At 34.2% G+C, this 27,634-nt stretch overlaps 2 protein-coding genes and 1 long non-coding RNA gene across 10 annotated transcripts in view; all 3 read left to right on the forward strand.

Annotated features, from left to right (window-relative positions):
• On the forward strand, positions 1-25,680 carry LOC127857558 (uncharacterized). 2 transcript variants are annotated; one of them, XM_052394003.1, is made up of 5 exons: positions 1-139; positions 2,528-2,647; positions 5,151-5,328; positions 8,043-12,931; positions 25,102-25,680. In XM_052394003.1, the coding sequence occupies exons 2-4, from the start codon at positions 2,537-2,539 to the stop codon at positions 9,614-9,616; spliced, it is 1,863 nt and encodes a 620-aa protein (XP_052249963.1). In that variant the 5' UTR covers positions 1-139; positions 2,528-2,536; the 3' UTR covers positions 9,617-12,931; positions 25,102-25,680. The 2 variants fall into 2 exon arrangements, with proteins under 2 accessions (XP_052249963.1, XP_052249964.1); XM_052394004.1 differs by having other exon boundaries at positions 2,537-2,647.
• Positions 1-27,634, forward strand: part of LOC127857559 (uncharacterized) — a 62,157-nt gene that overhangs the window by 3,222 nt on the left and 31,301 nt on the right. The window lies entirely within an intron of this gene.
• LOC127857556 (uncharacterized) overlaps positions 15,429-27,634 on the forward strand; it is a 43,507-nt gene continuing 31,301 nt past the window's right edge. Inside the window, exons 1-4 of one of the 3 annotated variants that reach the window (XM_052393997.1) lie at positions 15,429-15,535; positions 17,104-17,225; positions 18,565-18,724; positions 20,148-21,632. In XM_052393997.1, coding sequence (XP_052249957.1) covers positions 17,115-17,225; positions 18,565-18,724; positions 20,148-21,632 — 1,756 coding nt within the window. In that variant the 5' untranslated portion in view covers positions 15,429-15,535; positions 17,104-17,114. Of the gene's footprint in view, positions 15,536-17,103; positions 17,226-18,564; positions 18,725-20,147; positions 21,919-27,634 lie in introns of all 3 variants that reach the window. The other 2 variants (XM_052393998.1, XM_052393999.1) reach the window with 2 other exon arrangements.

The raw sequence follows: 27,634 nt of genomic DNA on the forward strand, positions 1-27,634 counted from the left end.
CCGACCTACCAATTTACAGATAAAGATATTTTCCCATTGAACAACAACAACAAGATAACAACAGTGGAACTAATCAACAGCTGTAAGAAGGAAGTTTTCGTTCCGTGAATACTTTTGGCCCTTTACTTCAACACTGCAGGTATATCGTGTTCATCAACTGAACATGACAAAGGCCCGTGACATCCAAAAACTATACATTTTAATCACTGATGTTATTTTCGGACATACTTGTTTCGGGTATATTCCATTTCACGTGTGTTGAACAGCTTCGTATTTACCATGGTGACGCAGTGTGTCATTAAGGTTTCTGATTCGTTTAATCATTGAAAATAGTTAAAGAGTGCAATCCCTATAAAAGAATAATATAAGGTTGTAATAAATAAATTATATGACAGTTTTACTTTTATAACAGATTAAAAAACGTTAAATGTTTTGCCATATGGTCTTTAACCCCTTGTATGTGGCTGACATGTGCAATTTAAATAGAGCTGCTTTAATAAAAAAAAAATGAAAAGTCACTCTCGATTGTCAATTTAGAAGTGTTGTTTTTGTTTGTTTTTCTTGTTTATAATTGATTATGACATCACTATGATTTATCATATTACTGTTTGAATTTCCATTATGTAAATCATGCTTGGGAATTTTATCATGGCAGCAGTTTATATATGAGATTTCCATCAGTTCCACCCATCCTATTTAAAGGTACTTGCACACAGAATTTTTTTATTTGGAAAACTTTTATTTAACTTTATAGAAAATTGATAATATTCCAAATAGTTTTTGAAGGATTATAATAACAAGAACAAAGATCATACAGGTTTTTTAATATTAATGGTTATTTGAACGCTATGTCTTTGTTTTTTTCTCTAAATTAACGAAACTCAATACATACTTCCTATTATTCCTATTATTGAAAAAATGTCTTAGTAAATAGTGTTAATATTCTTGAAATGTACATAATGCATTCATTCTTTTTTGATTCTATGACATTTTTTAATTGTCATTTTTCCAAACTGATTATAAAGTGTGCCTTTAAAGTAATATATTTCAGGAATAGTCAGGTACGCAATTTACAATTCACTGACTTAAATATTAACAAAAAAAAGCAATTGTTATTTCAAGGTCTTGACTCTTTAATATGCAACAAGCCTATATAGTTAAAAATAATAAATAGTGTGGTATCAAAATAAACTATTTTTACTAAATAATTGTCAAACTTACAATGGAATGAAATACTTCAATTGCATTATGATTGTGCTCTTTTAAATGGTTCAATTACTTTCATAATAACTGACTTATCTTTTTTTCAGCAATTCACACGTTTTCATCTTTTTCAATGAGTCCAATCCACTCAAACTTATTATATTCTTTTACATTATAAGTGCTTTATAATTTACAGTGATTACTTCTTATTTGACAAACATTATTTAAAGTACATATCAAAGACAGTTAAAGAAACTTGATTTTCATGCCCCCTTTCGAAGAAAAGGGGGTATATAGTTTTCGCACTGTCCGTCTGTCAGTCTGTCTGTCTGTCTGTCTGTCTGTCTGTCACACTTTCGTATCCGCTCTCTAATTCAAATAATTTTTATCCCATCTTTACCAAACTTGGTCAGAAGTTGTATCTAGACAATATCTAGGTCAAGTTCGAATATGGGTCATGCTGGGTCAAAAACTAGGTCACGGGGTCACTTAGTGCATTTCAAGGATTTAGCATGGTGTCGGCTCTCTAATTGAAGTAGTTTTCATCTGATCTTTACCAAACTTGGTCAGAAGTTGTACCATGACAATATCTAGGTCAAGTTCAAATATGGGTCATGCCGGGTCAAAAATTAGGTCACGGGGTCACTTAGTGCATTTCAAGGATTTAGCATGGTGTTCGCTCTCTAGATTATGTAGCTTTCTGATTTATTTTGATATTCTAAGACATTTTTATGCCCCAGAAGGAGGGCATATAGTGATCGGACTGTCCGTCCGTCTGTCCGTCACACTTTGCGTTTAGATTCCGAAAAATGCTCATAACTTCTATGTCGCTTCAGATAGCAGTTTCATATTTGGCATGCATGTGTATATGGACAAGGCCTTTCCATACGCACACAAATTTTGACCCCTGTGACCTTGACCTTGAACTAAGGGTCCGCGTTTAGGTTTCGAAATCTGTGTTTAGGTTTCGAAAAAGAGCTCATAACTTCAACCAATCGTTTATAGGGGGCATAAGTCATCCTATGGTGACAGCTCTTGTTTTTTAATCTTATGATAGACTTTGAAAATGATCAGCCTGTAGACAGGCCATATTAAGTTAAAATGATCCTCGTTCTGTGAAAACCATGCTTAATGGATTAGTATCTGCCCAGGCTAATCAGCAACGATACTTTCTTCTTATATGGATTGTTTTGTTAACAGGAAGTCTTTTATAATGGTAAATTCATTCTAGGTGGAAAGTGTTATCACTCATTGTACGGGGAGTATGAACACCCATGCTTCATTGTAGATTCATAGATGTGTAAAATGGCATTATCCTTTTCAGTAATTTCAGATGGACGACCGTGACAGGAAACGGTTTCAAGCCATTCAAGTTCGCTTTGCAGAGAGGGTTGATTCAGTAGAAATGTTGGGGTATATTACATGTCTGACAGAGCATACAAGGGTAAGTAGATTTTGTATTTACAAGCCAGGGTTTTTTTTCGCCCGATTTTATAGCTGAAATTCGGCTATGTTCCCAATCCCAAAAAGTATACTTTTTTCCCAAAATGTGGCAAAAAATTCCCAATTTCCAAAAAAAAAAAAAAAAAAAAAAATTTTTTTTTTTTTTTTTTTTTTTAGAAAGAAATCTCATGTGTATTTTATCTCAATTTTAATTCAATTACATCTAACAAAGTATTATAGGATTTTGTTCTTTTAATTTGAATGATTTTAAAGGGTTATATAAAATGTAGTATTTCCCTAATCAGTGGACTTTTCGTGTGGAAAAAAGGCTAATGAATTTATTTTCCCAATTTCATGAAAATGCCGATAAAATTCCCAATTCCAAAGCCATGGGCTATCTTCCCAAAAAGTGGAAAAAAAAACCTGCAAGCAGAAAAAAGGTGAACACAGTATTAAGAGAAGTTGAATAAGACTTCAATCTTGGAATAAAATGTGATTTTTCAACAATGCCTTGGCTGCAGTTTAACCTGTAGTATTTATTAATTTTGACAAATAACAAGTAAATTAGACTCTTGCATATGTATTGCATGATTTAAAATGATTTTATTACAAAACTGGATGTTTTATAGAATGTTTTTTGTGCATGTACACAGTTTACAACATAATGTTAAAATAATAATAAATACAATGATTGTGAATGAAAAATGTTTTACTTAAAGTGTAGACTGAATGTAACAAAAATATATTCAGAACATGAAATCAACAGTTTTGAAAGAGAAAATCACCAAAATGATGCCCATTCCAAGTTTGATGCCTTCCAAATTCACATTATACAGTTATATGCTTTTTTTTCACTGTCGCTTATGCAAAATGTGCACTCTCATTGGCCAATATTGAGTTTCCAAAACAACGGCACACCGCCTAGCGTACTTAACAGCAGACTGACATGCAAAACTCACTACATTAGTTGCTCGCTAGCGCGACCAACTGAAAATGAACAAAATTAGTCAAAAATGAATATAGTATATATGGTTGTCAATATTTTACGAGGAAACAAGGGTTCGAGAGTTTTACAATCAAATGACAATATAGGAGTCCTCTATCAAATAAAGATTATACAGGCCTTACCTTTATATTGCCATTATTTATTCACTTTGAAATGTTTCATAATGAAATGAAATCCAAAGTCAATTTATCAAAGAAGCTTCTACACAATACATAGATAATTCATAGGATCATATGAATGAGTGTGCTGAGAAAAGTGGGCATAATGCATGTGCGTAAAGTTTTGTCCCAGATTAGCCTGTGCAGTATGCACAGGCTTATCAGGGACAACACTTTCCGCTTTTGTGACATTTTTTGTATAAATGAAGTCTCTTAGCAAAAATCAAATTTAGGCTGAAAGTTTCGTCCCTGTTTAGCCTGTGCAGACTGCACAGGCTAATCTGGGACGACACTTTACGCACATGCATTATGCCCAGTTTTCTCAGAACGCAACTCATTAGTGTGCTGCTTGGGCTTGTTATTGTTTTGGAATCAGAGATTTTAGGTCAAGGATAAAAGACATGTTTGCTGCAAGTGGGGTTATACGCGGTTTACAAACATCTTGTTGTTCACAACAGTCACCAGACTTTTAACTTATGGAGAAATTATATAGGCACATGCTCAATCTGTCATCGCATTTTTTACTTTTTTCTGTGCAAAATGAATTTTTAAAAGCCATACTCCCTTATCCAACCTTTAAAAATGACTTGTCATCTTAAGTTTGAATAACATTGAACTCTGTATTTAATAGTTATTATCCCCACGCTTTTTGAAAAGCGTGGGGATATTGTGGTTATCTCCGCCGTCTGTCCGGTTATCAGTCTGTCCGTCCGTCCTGGCCATTATCTCCTCCTACACTTTTAGCTCTAGAGCCTTGAAACTTACACACAAGGTAGCTATGAGCATATGTGCGACCCTGCACTATTTGGAATTTTGATCTGACCTGTGGGTCAAAAGTTATGGGGGTTGGGATGGGGCCGGGCCAGAGATTTTCACTCATTTTTTTAGGTTATTTTACATTAACTTCTTCATTTCAACACTGATTTACTTCAAATTGGATACTGAACCTCTCTTATGACAATACGGTCAATCTCAACTATGCATGGCCCCATTACCAACCCTGGGGCGCCCTGCCCACATAGACCACACCCACCCAAAATTGCCTTTTACTATAATTTCTTCCTTTCTACACAGATTCACTTCTAATTGATACTGAACTTCTATAATGACAATATGACAATCCAGTCAATCTCAATTATGCATGGCCCCATTACCAACCCTGGGGCGCCCCTGGGTCAAACATGCGGCGTGGGGATACGTGTCGGCCTCTGCCGCGCCATTTCTAGTTAATATATTAAATTCCTTTTTGTTTTAGAATTATGTTTCCTTATGTTAAAATATTTGTATACTATCTATCTAGTGTAGATGTCATAATAATTTATAGTATTTGTTATATTCAGGATACTGTGAAAAATTCCCAAACTGCTCACAATGGCTCCAAACTCTTGTCAGCTCAGACACTGTTTGCAGCTCTAAAATGTCGTCCAGATGGTTTAAAACAAGCTGCATATGCTCTTCGTCAGTGTGGCCATGACGACCTTGCTAATGAGATAGAACCGCAGGAAGGTGCATCTCAAGGTAGAATACTTGACTATCATTATCAGACTGTCATGCCATTCTATCGTATCATACTTGCCAATACTTAATCCTACAACATTTTTGTGAATAATTATACTTTAATTAAAAAAAATATGTATATAAAAATTAATAAAGTTATATAAGTTTATGTATGTATATTCATATGTGTATTCTTGGACATAACAACAAAAACTTCTCATAATATCAACCCTTCTGATCGATTGCTTAGGTTTGTTACTATGCGCATGTTCTTTTTCTATAAATAGTTTGTTTATACAAAAACTAAACTCTTGTTCATGTTTATCTTTAATTATTTATATATTTTTTCCCTCAATAAGCGTCTTAAACAACATTGGTTAAACTTACTAATGAACCAAAAACAAACTAACACAATTATGTGTAATCATAATATCTGCCTGGAATAAAAAATACATACTTTCAAATGTAAACCGGAAATCATGAAAAAGATCGTCGTAATTAGAGTCATTAATTTACAACACATAAATTAAAACTTTTACAAAATATGGAAAAACATTTAACTGTTCAGCACTTCTGGAGTGGTTTTTGTCAAAGGCACGACGCAATCAGTAGGCCCAATACAATGGAAACTAGAAATGGCGCAGCAGAGGCCAACAAGTATCCCCACGCCGCATGTTTGACCCAGGGGCGCCCCAGGGTTGGTAATGGGGCCATGAATAGTTGAGATTGACCGTATTGTCATAAGAGAAGTTTGGTATCAATTAGAAGTGAATCAGTGTAGAAATGAAGAAGTTATAGTTAAAGGCAATTTTGGGTGGGTGTGGTCTATGTGGGCGGAGCGCCCCAGGTTTGGTAATGGGGCCATGCATAGTTGAGATTGACCGTATTGTCATAAGAGAAGTTCGGTATCAATTAGAAGTGAATTTGTGTAGAAATGAAGAAGTTATAGTAAAAGCCAATTTTGGGTGGGTTTGGCCTATGTGGGTGGGGCGCCCCAGGGTTGGTAATGGGGCCATGCATAGCGGTAGTTGAGATTGACCGTATTGTCATAAGAGAAGTTCAGTATCAATTAGAAGTGAATCGGTGTAGAAATGAAGAATTATAGTAAAAGGCAATTTTGGGTGGGTGTGGCCTATGTGGGGGGGGGGGCTGCCCCAGGGTTGGTAATGGGGCCATGCATAGTTGAGATTGACCGTATTGTCATAAGAGAAGTTCAGTATCGATTTGAAGTGATTTGGTAAAGAAATTATAGTAAATGGCAATTTTGGGTGGGTGTGGTCTATGTGGGCAGGGCGCCCCAGGGTTGGTAATGGGGCCATGCATAGTCGAGATTGACTGTATTGTCATAAGAGAGGTTCAGTATCTATTTGAAGTGAATCGGTGTAGAAATAAAGAAATTATTGTAAAAGGCAATTTTGGCTGGGCGTGGTCTATGTGGGCAGGGCTCCCCAGGGTTGGTTATGGGGCCATGCATAGTTGAGATTGACCGTATTGTCATAAGAGATGTTCAGTATCCATTTGAAGTTAATCGGTGTAGAAATGAAGAAGTTAATGTAAAATAACATACAAAAATGAGTGAAACTCTCTGACTCAGCCCCATCCCAACTCCCATAACTTTTGACCCAGGGGTCAGATCAAAATTCAAAATAGTACAGCGTCGCACATATGCTCATAGCTTCAATGTATGTAAGTTTCAAGGTTCTAGTGCTTATAGTGTAGGATGAGATAGTGGCCAGGACAGACGGACGGAAGACGGAGATAACCACACTATCGCTACTTTTTCTCCGAAAAGCGTGGGAATATAGTAATTGGTCCCGTCCGTCTGTGCGTCCGTCCGAAACTTTGTCCAGAGCATAACTCCAAATCTATTGAATGGATTTACTTTAAACTTAGAATATAAATAGATGGCAACTAGGATAAGTGCAGTGACCAAGAACCTTAACTCTATAAACCTTAGTTTTTTAATTATCTTCCCTTTTATATAATGTCAAAGTAAACTTTTGTCCGGAGCATAATTCTAAATCTACTGAAGGGATTTACTTGAAACTTGAAATATAAACAGATGGCAAGTAGGAGAAGTGCAGTGACTAAGAACCACAACTCTATCTACCTTAGTCTTTGAATTATCTCCTTTTATTTAATTTCAAAGTAAATTTTTGTCCAGAGCATAACTCTAAATCTACTGAAGGGATTTACTTGGAACTAGAAATATAAACAGATGGCAACTAGGAGAAGTGCAGTGAACATGAACCAAAACTCTTTTGGCAGTCATTTTTGAATTATCTCCCTGTATTTTTTTTGTATTTTTTTATTTATTGATTTTATTTATTTATAATTTTAAAATATATTTTATTTAATTTCATTGTAAATATTTTAGCTTTTCAGTTTTTAATATCTCCCTTTATCTTATTTGACAATAATATTTTAATTTGAACATTGAAGTATTCACTGTAAAATGAATAGATGAGTTTGAGGAAAAATACAGTGATGAAGAACAGTAACTGTTCATAGTCTTATTGTTTAATTACCTCCCTTTCTTTAATTTCCATTTATTTTATTCTTTACGGCATAACTCCAACACTATGTAACTAATTGATACTTGAAATATGAATAGATGACTCGGGTGCCATGTTTTACAAATATTATTCTACTCTCTAAAACAAATGTTGTCACACAAGCAAACATATTTCGGCGTGGATTTGGCACTACTGTGACAAGCTCTTGTTACATTTCAGCATCAGCACACCACCACTTTCACTCTCCACAACGGTGTCACAGCCTTCTAGAAAAATCGGTAGCTAATGTCTTCGGAGCCAATGATCCAAATGTTCAACATAGTAACCAAGGAATTCCAGCTTCATTAAGGCAAAACGCATCATTCAGGAATGGTGCTCCAAACATCCCAGATGGTAGCAATAGCTACCCATATGTACCAGGCAGGGACACGGTTCCAAACTTCCAAACTCTTAACATGTCTGCTACATATCCAGGAGCCTCAAATGTTGGTTTGCCGGGACCCACATGGTCCATGTCACAACAGCCTCCGCTTGATGTTAATGAGTTGCAACAACAGCCTTATTACCAGCATCAGCCGGTCATGATTTTGTATGATAGGAATGCACCGTCAAACCATTCAGCTCCTACCATGTCGGAATTTCAAAGATACCCACAAGGTGATCAACCTGCACACGGCTTTGGTAGTAAAGAACCATCTAGGACAGGATTCACTACAATTAGGAGAGTTAATACACCCTTTTCACAGAAAAACGATTTGGATAAATCTGATACAGAAAATGAAGATTCAGATTACGATTTTACAGTGAAGAAAAATATAGAACAAGAAGAGAATAGTTCATCTCTACCAGAGAGTGATGCAAGCAAAATTATTAATACCCAGGAAAACGCTGAATACAGACATACACTGACGAATAATGAGGTTGACATAGAAAAGAAAGTAAGTTTTAGAATGACCGAAGGAAGTTTCGAATATGTTCCAGTTAAACCACAAGCAACTGGTTTTGATTCCAGCGAGACTATGGTTAAAGAGTTTGACAATTCCAAAAGAAGTGTAAACAATAAAGACAATAATGCAACTCATGCTGGATTTGATTCAAGTGAGACCACACTTAAATCTCCAATAAAAAAATATGAACATACAGATTCGTCCAACGTTGAAAGTACGATTAAACGTTCGTTAAGATCGGAAGCTGTTAAAAACAACTTTGAAACAGAAATCACCCAAGAAAATGTTGAGAATATACGACGGGAATGTTTCTCAGATGTCTATTCCCAAACTTCTTCACTATTGCCTTCAGCTCCAGAAGTGTCAATAAAAAGAACCGCTATCGTTGAAGTGACGCAACCAATCGACCAATCTCTTGAAGATGCGAGGATACCGGAAATGAGGATCCTTCGAGACGATTCTGAACTTAAAAGTATAATGAGGAAGAAGGAAAAGGCAAATATCTTTGGGATTTCTAGTTATATAATGGATGGTAAAACCGAGGATGGGGCAAGTTTTGTTTCAGATTCTGAAGAAAGTAGTAATGCTGTGAATTCAGATGAGGGCATTATTTCAGCGGATGGTTTTCCTACTACAGAAGGTAATACCGAAAAACTGAATGACCATCCTAAAGATTTGACCAAAGATCAGACCAAAAACAACAAGAAAAGTATGACTGCAATAAGGCCAGAGCTTGCTGAAAATGTAAATGCGGAGAATTCAACAGATGAAAGATTTACGTCATGGATCAGTTTTGGGTCTTCGCTTGTGAGTTTTACCTACAAGGTCTTGCACCCAGATGTTTGAAGACAGTTTACCAGCTTTCACGCTGGTTTGATATAAGAGTTTGTATTAATTGCTAGTTTATATATATCTAGTTGAACATTCAGTGCAAAATATCAGCTCGTGGTGTGTAAGGACCAGGAATATCGTCAAATCGAAGAATGTGTATCCCATTTTAATATTTATGCCCCCCTTCGAAGAAGAGGGGGTATATTGCTTTGCTCATGTCGGTAGGTCGGTACGTCCACCAGGTGTCGGTACGTCCGTCCACCAGGTGGTTTCCGGATGATAACTCAAGAACGCTTGGGCCTAGGATCATGAAACTTCATAGGTACATTGATCATGACTCGCAGATGAACCCTATTGATTTTGAGGTCACTAGGTCAAAGGTCAAGGTCACGGTGACTCGAAATACTAAAATGGTTTTTGAATGATAATTCAAGAATGCATACGCGGCCAACAGGGCACACTCTGAACAATATTACTGAAGCAACTGGTCTGTAATCCTAAATCTATAATTATCAGTCCAATGAAACATCATCCTTTTAGTAAAATACAGTGGATCAGTAAAAATATTATCAGAATATGAGATTTTTTGTATATTTTGTATATTAAATATTGTGTTAATGTTTAATTTTGTTGATTAGTATAAATATAAGCAGGACAGGGGAGGTAATTCACTACAGGGGAAACAAATGCAATAAGTTTAAATTTATTGTTACAGATTTGCCTCCCTTGTAATATAATTAAATTTTACCAAATGTAAGGCTAACATCATTTTTGTAATGCATACTACTACTACTACTGCTGCTGCTGCTGCTGCTGCTGCTGCTACTACTACTGCTACTACTTCTACTACTACTGCTACTACTACTACTACTACTACTACTACTACTACTACTACTACTACTACTACTACTACTACTACTAACTCAAGAACGCTTATGCCTAGGATCATGAAACTTGATAGGTACATTGATCATGACTGGCAGATGACCCCTATTAATTTTCAGGTCACTAGGTCAAAGGTCAAGGTCACAGTGACCCGAAATAGTAAAATGGTTTCCTAATGATAACTCAAGAAAGCTTATGGCTAGGATCATGAAACTTCATAGGTACATTGATCATGACTCGCAGATGACCCCTATTGATTTTCAGGTCACTAGGTCAAAGGTAAAGGTGACAGTGACAAAAAACATATTTACAAAATGGCTGTCACTACAACTGAGAGCCCATATGTGGGGCATGCATGTTTTACAAACAGCCCTTGTTTTATAACATAATTAAACTAATAAAACAATTATTAACATGATACAGATAAATTGAAGCAGGCCGTTTGTAAAGGCTCATATAATTTGCGCGTCTTGGGTTATACATTTCATGAAATTTAAGCATGAACACAAATTGGGTTGTACTATTTGTTGACATAAAAACAATTAAACTAAGCATTCCTGTCGCGTTTGGATTTGTCACATTAGAATAGTAACCCGTTGATACAAAAGAAAATGTATTTATGATTATTAAGATTAGTATATATATCTGTGATATTACTATGTTGTTAAGCTTATAACTATTTATTTAAGCTCGATTGCATCGATAGCCTATGACTTATTTAAAACGCCATCGAGTCTGTTTCCTGGGACAAGAACCAATACTTGGTGTCTATTGGGGAGCTGGTCAGAACGCTCCCACAGTGGTGATCGAATTTTTGACCTCCCGGTCGATATACCGACACCATATCCACTACGCAATGGTGACCTCAATCTTGTTGATTAGTGCACTACCTGTTTACAACCATATAATAGTACTATATAGAGGATATTTGCTGGTTTCAATAGATTATCAATTTTCATTAAGACTTGATAAGAGCATTTGATATTTTCACATCTGACGCAGCCATGAGTGAAAATATTTTAACATTATATAACACGAGTGCATAAAAATTTATAATCTCTTTTCCAACATTTATATACATTTTAAAAGATTTAAACTGGATAATTTTCCTTGGATAATTACATCATGACGCCAAACAACGATTTCATTTCACTGTAAATCAGAGTCAGTTCTCGATATCTTTAATTGTTATTGGTAATTACCAGCGAATTATCGTTTGTATTACCCTAAAAGCATTGAAAAGCATCAGATTGATATGATGAATTTATTTAGGTATAATGTTCTGTTTTGTTTGTTACTGTTGTATACAATCTAATAAGTTTTAGTTTATTAGCTTTTAATACAAACCTCAGAAAAGTTATTTTGAATTAAAATTAAATATTTGTATTTTAATTTAATGTATGATAAAAATGTATACTTCATGATTGTTATCATCAATTTTTTGAAATATAATTATGAGAAAGCAATACATCACAACGAGCATTTTAATCAGAATGCCTAAGAGTTATCAGTATGTGTGTTACAACACATGTTGAGTGTGTATATCAGGATTTTGTTCCATGATTTTTAGATCTTACACGTGTTGTCATTTCATACCACATTGTATTCAACTTATTCAGGAATTGTGTTTTTAAGGAAGTCTAACAGGTCTAACAGACATATTTCCCAGACGAGTTTAATAAATGATGCTTTGGAATGACAACTAATGTCAGATATCAAATTAGCACACACAATTAACATTTATGTTAACGTCATGAAAACCCGGAAAGTTGCTTTACAAAGCTTGACGTCAGTTGACGTTTCAACCTCATTTCAACAAAATGGACAACATGATTCGTCAGTATTCCAAAAAAGCCAACAAAATGCTCCAAAAGGCTACATAACCCATTTTTAAAACAAATATACGTGATGGTAACATTACTTAGAAAACAAGGTGTAACATGTGATACAATTAAAATATTTCATACATTATATTGAAAGCAAACGGTCTGAATGATATTCCTGTATGATTCTATCTATTTTGTGGACTTTTGACCGATGTGAGCTCTCAAAGACGTTTGCAATGTTTTTGAATTTTACACATTTGTTGTGATTGAAAGCCAACAAGAACAATTACATGTTGCCATTAAGATTTTGTATATCATTATTCCGTATCATGCAACTCGCTTGTAATTATTTCATTTTCATGGATTTTGATCGTTCCAGTATTATTTTTTTCATTGAAGTTGGTTTTGAATTCAGTATATTTTATATAGCCAGTCTTTTATACAGCCTATTAGTATTTGGTTGAAATATCTCGAACACTTTATAATATGTTTCTTTGTTGTGTTGATATTTTTTTTGAAATCGCTGTGTTGTATCCCCTTTTTCATTTAGAAACACGCTATTTATAGCTTCAAATTGTAAATTAATATGTTGTTTTTTGCATAACGGTACATCATTGAGGTTGTAAGGACTTTGTATTTGTGTTTATTATTTTCGCTTTATGTCTAATGGCCAATACATGAGTCAAAGGAGACCAATATGTGTTATTGTTTTTGTTATAATGGAATATATTTTTTAAAGAAAACATTATTCATAACATATCAATAAAACAATCGAGCATTCATTAGAAGAATACGTGGTCAAAACCAAACCACCTTTGTAACAAACGAATATAAGCAATTAAATAATATTTGTTTGACTAACTCAATAGTTAGTTCTGTTGTAGGACAGTTTTTCCAGGATAGGCGGGGTAACTTAAACCAAACATGTGTTTACCCCTTAATCATCATTTATTCTTATTACCTTTGTCAAGAGCTATTACATATTGAAAAAGGAATATATTAATATGATATAAGCTGAAATTCCGAGCGTATATTATAATAAACGATTGTAATGGTATTTATTACTTAAATGACAGACATTTAAACTGTAATATTACAATAAGTACAGAGGAACTTCTAATAGAATATGAATGTGTCTATATAATACAAGCCATTTTTAAATCCATGAAAATAAAGGAAAAAATACGTTATGTCTGACTAGTGTAGAATAATTACTCATGTTTTTATACATTGAGAAAACAGAGCTAAATGCATGTTCGTAAACTGTCGTCCCGGTATAGCCTGTGCAGGCCGCATAGGCTAACCGGGGACGACTATTTCAGCTTTAATGGAATGTTTGGGTTAAATAAAGTCTCTGTTCAACGAAAATCCAGTTACTGCGGAATTTCTCGTCCGTGGTTAGCCTTTGGACCGTGAACTAATCTGAGTTAAGTCCCGGTTTCCATGAGTTACGCTCATAAGGCAAGGTTAAGTATTTGGTAATTGGAATGCGGAACCAGTTTAATCTTCAAATAAAGATTGGTTTCTTCCAATATTGCTATAATCTGATATGGGTAATTTCGAGTTTTCTAAATATTTAATGATTTATTAGAGAACAAACATTTTAAGTCAGTTGATTACCTTTCGGTTCAATAGTATATCCGACGCTTGCTTGAAGTTAGTCGTTTATTAAAAATACTGAAATTTGGTGGTTTCCACATTTATGTTCACTGAGAAGTGTGCTTACATTCCCATGTTTAATAAACTACGTGTCAGATTTTGTTTTTCGAAAATCAAGAGCATTTTTTTGGAAACATAAACAAAAAAAATACAAGTTTTGAAATTGGTTTCGTTTTCACGGAAACAAAGTTGTTGTTTCCACTAACATCTGCAAAAATAAACAATAATTAGGTTGACCAAACGTTTTCTCGTTAACTTACTTGATTTATACTCAAGATATTTCTCTAATTAATAATAATGATACTGTCAAATCTCGTTGCGAAATATATTTCGTTTTATACGTAAATGTACTATATTCGACTATAATCAACCATATAAAAACACAATCGAAAAATCATCCTGGATTACCAAATAAAATGTTTCGGGTCGGAACAAAAAAAACGTTGTATTAGAAGCGGGGAAGAAACGGCAAAACTCGCATCATCAAATGACTTGAGATTTGAACATCGATTAAAATACTAAGCAGACGAAACAATAGTAACACTCGCATCATCTAAAGACCGCGATTCTTTAAATATTCCAAGAAATCTTGAATGAAACTCGCATCATCGAAGGACCACAAATCCTTGAAAATCTGAAAAATAAAGAGTAAAACTCGCGACATCTCAGGACCACATACAATTCAAAATTTGACAATTTATCACGAAGACGAAACAGTAAAATTCGCGTCATCATAAGACCTCGGGTCCTTAAAACCCTACAAGTCATGAGTAGAATTCGAGTCATGTAAGGACCATAGATCCTTGAATATTCTAACACGTCAAGGTAAAATATGCGTCATCTACGGACTGCAGATCCATAAATATTTCAAGAAATCATTAGTAAATCTCCCGTCGTTTGAGGACCACAGATCCTTACATATGCCAACAAATCATGAGTACAACTCGCGTAAGCTTAGGACCGCAGATCCTGAAATGTTCAAACAAATCATTAGTTCAACTCGCGTCAGCTAAGGACCGCAGATCCGTAAATATGCCAACAAATACTTATAAAGTGAAACTTTCATCATCTCAGAAACAATCGTCCTAAAACACAAAGTCGTTTCGAAGATAAAACAGTGATAATGATGGTATTCAAGCACACGCTCTGTTACGGTATTCAAATGAACATTTATTTTCCGTCATTTACAGGTCATAGGCAAGAAAATGATGGTTATTTAATGCATGCACCAAATGTCCTTTAATTAAACCGGCTCAGCAAATTTCCTTTCGGTATCAACGTTGTTGTTGTTGTTGTTTGTTTGTTTGTTGTCGATTTGGCTGTTGTTATTTTCAAGTAAAACACTTTTTAGTTACAATTTCACGACATTCCCGGTGATATATATTTAACCAAAGGTATAAACTCAATCTTTGGGAAAACCTTATCAGGTTACTCACTTCGTCCTATAAAACAATATATACATGTGTACTTCCTCTTTCGCTTTCAAAGTCCGAAAAAGATGCGGAATTATTTGGCTGAGATCTTTTTATATATAGCATGCCCTCTTACGACTTGACAAAGACAGGTAAGATAGTATGGATTACATACACATCCAATAAATATATGTGCAGTATTAATATTAAACCTTTGTCAATTCCATTGTATTACACGATAATAAGATACCTTGTTAGGTGTTATTATAACTAAAATGTCGGTGAGAATTAAAGCGCAAACACTTCGTTTTATAAAGCATTTTTGTGATCGGATTAAGTATAGACACTAATTTGATATCAAGACAAATCTGCAGGAAAGTTTTAATCCTATGGACATCTGTGACGTTATCTGTAATAATATAATTACAGAAAAATTAATTGAATATGTTCACTTTCGTTTTGTATTAAACGATTATTTACAGTAACACATGAGTCGACATGTACTATGTACATTGACAAGCTGCAAAATCGAATTCTCGTCGACTGTAATTGTGTGTAATAAGTCTCAACAAACAACTTTGTTAACGCAACTCGTCTAATTGTAGTTTGACTTTATCGTCGAAACCCAGCGGTTTAATAATTCCGCTGTTAAAACACTGTATACAGTCATAGCGTATTTTAGTGATTGTGGGATCCCTTTTCAAGTTTCTTGTAATGCGTAAAGCATGAAGTAGCTGTTACCATGCATTAAAATAGTGTATGAGTGAAATGAAACAGTATTATGAACTTGACGTTTAGTACCTTACTTACAAGTTGTTCTCTTCTAGTTACTGTAAGCCCGTGATACTACATATTTATTTTTTTTAAACAAGGTACAAAAATAATGAAATGTCTTTAATCCAATATATTTCCGTAAAACTATGCTATATATAAAGATGAGTTCGTATTTTATGATTACTAGCTAATTTGATTGACACCTGACGAGTGGTTAGTAATTTACCTGTCAATTAAAGATAGTGTTTTGTTGTTGTTTTGTTGCTATTCTTTGCAAAAACAACTACAGACAATTATTAGATAGATATGATGTGTTAAATGGAACTGGACGTTCCTAACCCACCCCTGCTGCTGCACAGGCAGTGTTTAAATGACTTTCTAAAAATGCAACATATTTATTCCACGTTAGGAAATGTAATTTGTAATTAGCTTAAAGTCCTTAATAGTTATTTACAAAAGAAGATATGGGTTATCATCAAATTGCTGACCACTATAAATAGTTTGATCAGTTTGGACGATACTTTACACGTTTACAAGAGCTCTAAGGTTCAAGTCACAAGGCCAAGGATGGTTTCACAAAGGTCTTCGAGATTATAATATAATCTCTTCCATATAGGACAGTGACATTATTAGTATTCAGGTTAAATGTCAGAAAACGGTGATTTTCTGTATTTTACACAAATATATGAGTCACCAATATCTCCACCATATCTGCGAAAGTCCCAAAATCGCTAGTTACAACAAGGTTAGGTGCATTCCAATTATAGACCTTAAGTCCAATTTTCTGGCCAGTCAAGTAACCAATGATACTTTTACAGTTTTGCTGGCTTTGTCAAAGGGTGGACGGACTTTGGCAGAGACAGGTCTAGATCTTGAGTTTGAATACTCGTGATTGGATGCTAAATTGTAGTTACATCTACGTGTAAAATGGCACTTTCTTTTTCAGTAATTTAAAGAATGAACGAGTCGGATAGAAAATTGTTTCAAGCCATTTATCTTCGCTTTGTGGAAAGGGTTGATCCAAGTGAAATGTTGGGATATATAACATGTCTGCCAGAGCATACAAGGGTTAGTAGATGTGTCCGTACAGACAGACAAAAAGTGTGATTGTTTTTCAAAATCGAATTCCTCAATATACAAAGAGAAATGAGTCAAAGTGGATGTTGGAATGTAGATATTTTATGAGAAAATAAGGTTTGGACATTAATAGACAATACAGGGGTTCTCTATCTAGTTAAAATGGTACAATCAGTACTTATTTTGTCATGCAATTATACACTTGAAATATTTCATAATCAAATCTTAAGTCCATTTGTAAAAGCATCATTAATATGTGTTGGTCTGGTAACCATGTAAGTTGATGTAACATTCAACTGAAGTTTGACGTTTGTCAAAAGAAAATACTGTGCATACGTATCACATAATTAACATATCTCTTTACATGTACACCATTTTTTAGGATATCTTACAGACTTGAACTTTATTTCAGTATTTGGGGTAATACCATTTATGCCCCAAACCCATCAGGGGTTATTGCTTTGCACCTGTCCATGGCTTGGTCGATATGTCAGAATATAGCTCAGTCCATTGACAAAATGTTTTTGCAGAATATCTAGAGAACGCTTTGACCTACAATCATCAGGCATGTTAAGTTGTATTATGGTTACTTGGGAGGAAATAAAGACGACTATATATTTTAAGATCAACGGTCAATGTCACAGTGGTTTGTTACAGTACATTTGTTTCTGCTCAAAATTGTGAGAATGCTTTTACCTATGAACATGTAAATTGTAATAATGGTTGTGTTAGTGAAAGGGAAGATGCCAACAGGTTTTGAGGTTACCAGGTTAAAGATCAAGGTCACAGTAGTTTGTTTACAGGAAATTTGTTTTGGCACTATTTTTTGAGAAGATTAGCAATAAGATTATGCAAATGGGTAAACTAGTTGTATTTGAGGAAAAGAATATGCATTTTTATTTTCAGGTCATTATACAGAGAATTTTTAGGATCGGATAAATTAATGTGACCTCAAATGATTTTCGAATCAAATATTAAAGGTCAAGGACACGATACAACTTTGCTGCAAGTAAAGTTAAACAATTCCCACAAACATCTGTTGTTTAAGAACAGTCACACACTTTTTGACCTACGGAGAAATAATGGGTCATACACAATACTGTCATCTCTTATGTCATCGTTTCTATTGTTTGCTGTTCACAATTAATCTGTTCAATCAAAACGCATATCAACTTGTATAAAATCTTGTAAACCTAAGTTTATGTAACACGTTTAGTGAAATGTTATTGATTTGATGTCTGTGTTATTTCAAGTGGATGTCGCTTTATATTCAATGTGTATGCTTATGCTATCTTTTTTAGCTGTTTTAAAGTATTTTTATTATTTTCAGGATATTATAAGAAATTCTCAAACTTGTTACAATGGATCCAGAAACTTAGCAGCTCAGAAACTGTTCGAAGCTCTCAAGTGTCGTCCAGATGGCTTACAAAATGCTGCGAGTGCCCTTCGTCAGTGTAAATGTGAAGATCTAGCTAATGAACTACAACACGGTACAAAATATTATTCTTTAAATATAACATCATTCTATCAAAATATACTCGTTGGTATTCAATCCTCTGATCAAATGTATGTCTATATTTATTCAATTTTATTATTTTCTTATACTAATAAATATTTAAAGAATGCAAAAAATGTACGTGAAATACATATATAGTTGTGAAGTGTAATACGTTTTATGCTGTCAATGAGTTCCCTTCAAGAAAAATTTTCCCTAAAGAAATTATTCACATATATAAAATAAATAAAATTGTACATAGAAGGCCTCTCAACTCGTTAATGCTGATAATAGTCTGAAAGCCATATCATCTACCACACAATTTGTAATCAAACACGTGAGGAAATGGTTCAAATTTATCGTCAACTTTTATATAAATATGTTAAGTTACACTATATTTTTTATTTTTGGTATGTATATTTTTGTTTGAGATTCCTTCAGTATTTTGGTATTCAAATATAGCTATTTATTCAAACACTTTCCAGTCCTAATAATATTTTTCAGCCTCGAGCTACGTTCGATTTTCCGTAGATGTTCCGTAACCTTCATTTTCATGATCGCCTGACTACACGCTGTCATATTCAAATAACAAAAATGTCTGAGACAACTTTTTTCCTATGTTTAAGGATCGTTGTTGATCAATAAATGATTATTTAATTTTAAAGGGGCCTTTTCACAGATTTTTGCATGTTTGGAAGTTTGTCATTAAATGCTTTATATTGATAAATGTAAACATTAAATTTTAAAAGCTCCAGTAAAAAATCAAAAATAAAATTTAAAAAAGGAAAAAAAGTAACCCGCAGCAGGGCTCGAACCAGTGACCCCCGGAATCCTGAAGTAAAAACGCATTAGCCAACTGAGCTATCCTGCCTTGCTTACATATGATGCGTATTCTATACCTTATATAAGCAATTTTCGTAGTTTCGCAAATTTAAACGACAACAACAGAACTCTCCAAATTATTCAATCGTTTCGCGTTGCAACGCTTTATAATTTTTAGGTTTTTAAATCGTCAAAAGATGCATATAATGGCTATATTAGACCATGGAAAATGTTCAGTTATACTGTTTCCTCACAAATATCATAACTAAACAGAAAATTTGCGAATCTGAATCAACTTTTTTCAATTTTGTCAATTTACCAAACCGTGAAAAGATCCCTTTAAAGTAGGAGTTTCAATCCATATCCATCTATCACAGCATTATAAACGGAATCGGATACACATTTTTATATATTTTCTTGACAACTAGGCAGATATTTTGACAGAGATCAACGGATCATGAATGAAAGCTGAACCATTTCCCCACGGTTACCCTAGAATGTTCGATTCCAACGCATACGAATGTTTCGCTCTTATACATAGACAGTTGAACGATGATATATATCACTGATTAATGTTAATCATGTTTATATTACAGCACCAGGGCAACACAATCGTGTCAATCCAGGATGGTCTCACAGAGCACAAGAGCCAATGGCAGCTAATTTACCGCCAGTGGGAGCAAATTATTCAAATGTCCTAGGCAATTACCATGCAATACAAATGGCCGATGCTTCAACAATTCAGCAGAACCAAGCCTCATTTAGGCCAAACGAAACAGACAGGAATGAGGCTCCATATGGTAGCAATAGATACCCAAATAGTTATGCTTCACCAGGATACCAGAATCAGACTCCTCGCGAGCTTTATGTACCAGGCAGGGATACGGTTCCAAACTCCCAATATAATGGTATGTCTGCTTCATATCCAGGAGCTTCAAATGTTGGTTTGCCTAGGCCCACCTGGTCCATGTCACAAGGGCCTCAGCAAGGTCTCTATTCATTGCAACAACAGCCTGTTTACCAGCATCAGTCGTTCAGGGTTGAGTATGATAGGAGTTCACCGTCAGCCCATTCCGCTCCTGCCATGTCGGAATTTCCAAACAACCTACAAGGTAATCAAGCTGCACAAAACGTTGGTGATAAAGAACCATCGATGGAATCTTTTAAGATGTATAGGTCACAGAGTACTAGCACCGTTATTGAAGAGAAAAACGATTTGAATAGAGCGATGTCTTTTACAGAACTTTTGAATACAGCGATATCTGATACAGACAATGAAGATTCCGATTCCGATTTTACAGAAAAGAAAAATATTGAACAAGAGGAGAATAGTTCATCTCTACCAGAGTCTAATGCAAGTAAAATTATTAATAACCAGGAAAACGCTGAATTCAGGCAAACACTGACGAATAATGAAGTTGGCATAGAAAAACAAGAAAGTTTAAGAATTACCGAAGGAAGTTTCGAATATGTTCCAGATAAACCACAAGCAACTGGTTTTGATTCCAGCGAGACTACGCTTAAACACTTTGACAACCCAAAAGGCAGTGTGACATTTATGGACAATAATCCAACTCGCGCTGGATTTGATTCAAGTGAGACCACACGTAAATCGCCAATAACAGATGATGAACATAAAGATTCGTCCAATGTTGACAGTACGATTCAACTTTCGTTAAGATCGGAAGCAGTAAAAAACAAGTTCGAAACGGAAATCACCCAAGAACATGTTGAGAATATACGGGAATGTTTCTCGGGTGTCTATTCCCAAACTGCTTCACTATTACCTTCAGCTCCAGAAGTGTCAACAGAAAGTACTGCTAACGTTGAAGCAACGCAGCAACGAATCGACCACTCTCTGGAAGATGCGAGGATACCGGAAATGAGGATCCTTCGAGACGATGCTGAACTCAAAAGTATTATGAAGAAAGGAGGCAAGGCAAATGCCTTTGGGATTCCTAGTTATAGAAAGGATTGTAAAACCGAGGATTTGGCAAGTTTTATGTCAAATTCTGAAGAAAGTGGTAGCGCTGTGAATTCCGATGAGGAAATTATATCAGCGGATGGTATTCCTACCACAGGTTATACCACGCGAGCTGAGATAAATGGCATGAATGAGTACTTTGAACAACTGAATGACCATCCTAAAGATTTGACCAAAGATCAGACCAAAAACAACAATGTCCAGAAAAGTATTACTACTATGAGGCCAGAGGTTGCTGAAAATGTAAATGCGGACAATTTAACAGATGAACGATTGACGCCATGGCGCAGTTTTGGGTCTTCGCTTGCGAGTTTAATCTACAAGGGGTTGCACCCAGATGTTTGAAGACAGTTTGCCAGCTTTTACGCCGGTTTGATATAAGAGTTTGTATTAATTGCTAGTGTATTTATATTTAGTTGAACTTAAAGTGCAAAATATCTGCTCGTGGTGTGTAAGGTCCAGGAATATCGTCAAATCGAGCAATGTATATCCCATAAAATATTTTTATAACATAGTTAAACGAATAAAACCATTATTTGATTGATTGATTGATTGATTGATTGATTGATTGATTGATTGATTGATTGATTGATTGATTGATTGATTGATTGATTGATTGATTGATTGATGATACAGATAAATCGAAACATGCCGTTTATAAGAGCTCATATAATTTGTGAGTCTTGAGTTATAAATTTCATGAAATTTAAACATGAACACAAATTAGGTCATAATATTGGTTTGTTGTCATAAAAAACAATAAAACTAAGCATTTATGTCGCGTTTGGATTTGTAACATTAGAATAGTAAGCCGGTGCTACAAGAGAGAATGTATTTATGATTATTAACATATATATATATGTTATATATATATATATATATATATATATATATATATATATATATATATATATATATATATATGTGATATTATTATGTTGTTAAGTTTATACCTATTGATTTTATCTGAAATGCATATAAAGCCTAAGGCTTATTTGAAACGCCCTCGAGTCCGTTTCCTGGGACAACCACCAATACTTGGTGTCTTTAGCACTTCTAGGAGGTTGTCAGAACGTTCCCACAGTGGGGATCGAATCAACGAACGTGTGACCTCCCGGTAGACAGGCTGACACCATATCCAATACGCAATGTTGACCGCAATGCTTTTAAGTGATGCACTCCCTATTTACAACCATAAAATAATAGTGTGTGGAGGATATTTGCTGGTTTCGGTAAATTATCAATGTTCATTCAGACTTGATAAGAGCATTTGATATTTTCACATCTGACGCAGCCATGAGTGAAAATATTATATATTGTTTTACATAAGCACAAGTAAAAAAAAAAAATCGATAATCTTACCCAACACATTTGTGTTTGCTTTTCCAATATTTATATTCATTTTAAAAGATTTAAAATGGATAATTTTTCTTGGATAATAATGTCATGACACCAAACAACGATTTGATTTCACAGTATATCAGAGTCAATTCTCGATATTTTTCATTGTTATTGGTAATAATAATTGAATTATCGTTTTTATTACCCTAAAAATACAGAAAAGCATCAGATTAATATGTTGAATGAAGTTTTATGCACCCGAAGAAGCGCATACTAGTATAGTGATCGGACCGTCCGTCCGTCTGTATTACCGTAAAACTTTGCGTTTAGGTTTTGAAAAATGCTCATAACTTCTCAATCTCCACGCAGAGTTGTCGTTCCTTGCTCTCACATACAACTCTGCGAAAGGCTCAGCACGCCATTTTGTCTATAAAATAGCTAAAACCGAACAAACGCATTCAATGTATATTTGATTGGATATTTAAGATCGCATGCATTAAATTAAGAAATATGACTTTTAAATGTACGATAAATCGTGCAAATACTTGCGAGTTTTAATGCAACTTTTTGGAACTATTTTATTGCCCATTTACGCAGATGGAATCATTCCACGCACTTTACATATGTAAATAATTGAACATAATGTTTATTGAGTGACGTTAGGAATTGCTTCGACTTGTGTATGTATGTTGGTTTCTTAACAACAAAAAACCATATCAATTTTATAATAATGCATTAAGACTGATATAAGATATCATGGTATGAGATGGTTTTCTTTAATGCAGTGAATGCAATGTAACCGTCGTGCAAGAGATTGTTTAGTATACTGTAACCTCAATGATGAACGCTTGGTTCGATCATGACATGAATGAGACGCTTTCATAACAATAGTCCGTTCTGAGCCCAACACAGAGGTGAATGTAATGTAACCGTCGTGCAAGAGATTGATAACTTCTATGTCGCTTCAGATAGCAATTTGATATTTGGCATGAATTTGTATCTCATGGAGCTGCACATTTTGAGTGGTGAAAGGTCAAAGTCATCCTTCAAGGTCAAAGGTCAAATATATGGCTTCAAAGTGGCGCAGAAGGAGGCATTGTGTTTCTGACAAACACATCTCTTGTTTATCTTAAGCATTCTATGTGTAATGTTCTGTTTTGTGTATAACTGTTATTTACAATATAATTAGTATTATTTTATTAGTATTTAATAGAGACCTAAGAAAAGTTATTTCGAATTCAAATAAAATATTTTGTATTTTAATTGAATGTATGATAAGAATGTATCCTTCATCATTGTTATCACTGATTTTCCTCAAATATTTTGTATCAGAAATCAATACATTACAGTGAACATTTCAATCAGCATGCGTAAGCGTTATCAGTTTGTGTGTAACAACACGTTATGCGTGTGTATATAATGATTTTGTTTCTTTATTATAAGATCTGACACGTGTTGTCATTTCATCCAATATTTTATTTAACGAGTTCAGGAATTGTGTTTCTGCGGAAGCTTAAAAGACGTATTTCCTGGACGAGTTTAATAAATTATGCTTCGTAATAACAACCAATGTCAGATATCAAATAATTACAGAAAATTGACATTTATGTTAACGTCATGAAATTCAGTTTTACAAAAAAAAGCCAACAAAATGCTCCAAAAAGCTTCACAACCCATTTTTAAGAAAAATATTCGTAATGGTAAAATTACTTTGAAAGCAAGGTGTAACATGTGATACAATTAAAATAGTTCATACATTATATTGTAAGCCAACGGTCTGATTAATATTTCTGTATGATTCTATCTATTTTGTGGATGTGAGTTCTCTATGACGTTTGCAATGTTGTTGATTTTTACAAATTTGTTGTGATTGAAACCAAACAAGGACAATGACATGTTGTCATTAAGATGTTGTATATCATAATTCAGTATGATGCAACTCGGTTGTAATTTTTCGATTTTTCATGGATTGTGATAGTTTCAGTATTATATTTTTCATTGAAGTTGGTTTTCAATTCAGTATGTTTTATATAGCCAGTCTATTATACACCCTATTAGTATGTGGTTGAAATATCTTGAACACTTTATAATATGTTTGTTTGTTGTGTTTATATTTGTTTTTGAAATCGCTGTGTTGTATCCCCTTTTTCATTTAGAAACACGCTATTTATAGCTTCAAATTGTAAATTAATATGTTGTTTTTTGCATTACGGTACATCATTGAGGTTGTAAGGACTGTGCATTTGTGTTTATTATTTTCGCTTTATGTCACATGGCCAATACATGATTCATAGGAGACCAATATGTGTTGTGGTTTTTGTTATAATGGAATGAAAAATAAAATATTTTTCAAAGAAAACATTATTCACAACATATCAATAAAACCATCGAGCATTCATTAGAAGAGTACGTGGTCAAAACCAAACCACCTTTGTAACAAAACAATAATAACAAGTAAATAACATTTGTTTGACTAACTCAATAGTAAGATCTGTGGTAGGACAGTTTTTCCAGGCTGGGCGGGGTTACTTAAACCTAACATGTGTTTACCCATTAATCATCATTTATTCTTATTACCTTTGTCAAGAGCTATAACATATTGAAAAAGGAATGTATTAATATGATATACGTTGAAATTCCGAGCGTATACTATAATAAACGATTGTAATGGTATTTATTACTTAAATGATAGACATTTAAAATGTGATATTACAATTAGTACAGAGGGTCTTCTAATTGAATATTATTTTGTCTATTATACAAGCCATTTTTAGATTCATGAAAATAAAGCACAAAATATGTCATGTTTGACTAGTGTAGAATAATTACTCCTTATGTTTTCTATACCTTGAGAAAACAGAGCTAAATGCATGTTCGTAAAGTGTCGTCCCGGTATAGCCTGTGCAGGCCACACAGGCTAATCGGGGACGACTATTTCAGCTTTTATGGAATGTTTAGGTTAAAGGAAGTCTCTTGTTAACAAAAATCAAGTTACTGCGGAATTTCTCGTCCGTGATTGGCCTTTGGATCGTGGACTAATCTGAGTTAAGTCCCGTTTTTCATGAGCGACGCTCATAAGGCAAGGTTAAGTATTTAGTAATTGGAATGCGGAACCAGTTTGATCTTCAAATAAAGATTGGTTTTTTGCAATATTGTTATATTCTGATATCGGTAATTTGAGTTTTCTAAATATTTAATGATTTATTTGATAACAAATATGTTAAGTAAGTTGATTACCGGTACCTTTCGGTTCAATAGTATATCCGACGCTTGCTTGAAGTTAATAGTTTGTTAAATAAACTGAAATTTGGTGGTTTTCACATTTATATTCACTTAGAAGTGTGCTTACATTCCCATGTTAAATAAACTACGTTTCAGATTTAGTTTTCGAAAATCAAGAGCTTTTTTTGGAAACATCAACAAATAAATACAAGTTTTGAAGTTGGGTTTTTCTTCACGGCAAAAATGTTGTGGTTTCAACTTACGTCTACAAAAATAAACAATAATAAGGTCGGCCGAACCTTTTCTCGTTTACTTACTTTATTTATACTCAAGATATTTCTCTAATAAATAATTAAGAAACTGTCAAATCTCTTTGCAAAATATATTTCGTTTTATACGTAAAAGTACAATATGCAACTATAATTAACCATATACAAAACTATCGAAAAATCATCCATGAATACCAAACAAAATGTTTCGGGTCGGCACAAAAAATACGTTATATTAGAGACGAAGACGAAACGGCAAACTCGCATCATCAAAGGACTGAAGATCTTGAATGTCGATTAAAATACTAAGCAGACGAAACAATATTCTAGCATTATCGAAGACCGCAGATTCTTGATTGTTCCGACAAATCGTGAGTAAAACTCACATCATCTAACGACCGCGGATCCTAAAATATTCCAATAAATCATGAATGAAACTCGCATCATCGAAGGACCACAAATCCTTGAAAATCTGAAAAATAACGAGTAAAATTCGCGTCATCTAAGGACCACATATAATTAAACATTCGACAATTAATCACGAAGACGAAACAGTAAAATTCGCGTCATCATAAGACCTCGGATCCTTAAAAACCATACAAGTCATTAGCAGAAATCGAGCCATGAAAGGACCATAGCTCCTTGAATATTCTAACACGTCAATGTAAAAATTGCGTCATCTACAGACTGCAGATACATAAATATTGCAAGAAATCATTAGTAAAACTCGCCTCATTTAAGGACGGCGGATCCTTACATATGCCAACAAATCACGAGTACAACTCGCGTAAGCTAAGGACCGCAGATCCTTAAATATTAAAAAAATCATAGGTACAACTCGCGTCAGCTAAGGACCGCAAATCCGTAAATATGCCAACAAATACTTATAAAGTAAACCTCGCATCATCTTAGCAACAATGATCCTAAAACACAAAGTCGTTGCGAAAATAAAACGTATTTTCCGTCATTTACAGGTCAAGGGCAAGAAAATGATGGTTATTTAATGCATGCACCAAATGTCCTTTAATTAAAACGGCTCAGCAAATTTCCCTTTGATCGGTATTAACTTTGTTGTTGTTTGTTTGTTTGTTGTTGATTTTGCTGTTGTTATTTTCAAGTTAAACTTTTTTAGTTACAATTTCACGACATTCCCGGTGATATATATTTAACCAAAGGTATAAACTTAATCTTTGGGAAAACCTTATCAGGTTACTAACTTCGTCCTATAAAACCATATATACATGTGTACTTCCTCTTTCGATTTCAA

Source organism: Dreissena polymorpha, chromosome 14, assembly GCF_020536995.1.
Source record: "Dreissena polymorpha isolate Duluth1 chromosome 14, UMN_Dpol_1.0, whole genome shotgun sequence".
NCBI classification, from domain to species: Eukaryota; Metazoa; Mollusca; class Bivalvia; order Myida; family Dreissenidae; genus Dreissena; species Dreissena polymorpha.

Bases quoted from the DNA above. Each gene is read 5' to 3' on its own strand.
- LOC127857558 (XM_052394003.1), top strand. From the start codon at position 2,537: ATGGACGACCGTGACAGGAAACGGTTTCAAGCCATTCAAGTTCGCTTT. The intron at 2,648-5,150 runs GTAAGTAGATTT...TGTTATATTCAG, and splicing joins GTCTGACAGAGCATACAAGG to GATACTGTGAAAAATTCCCA. The intron at 5,329-8,042 runs GTAGAATACTTG...GTTACATTTCAG, and splicing joins GCAGGAAGGTGCATCTCAAG to CATCAGCACACCACCACTTT.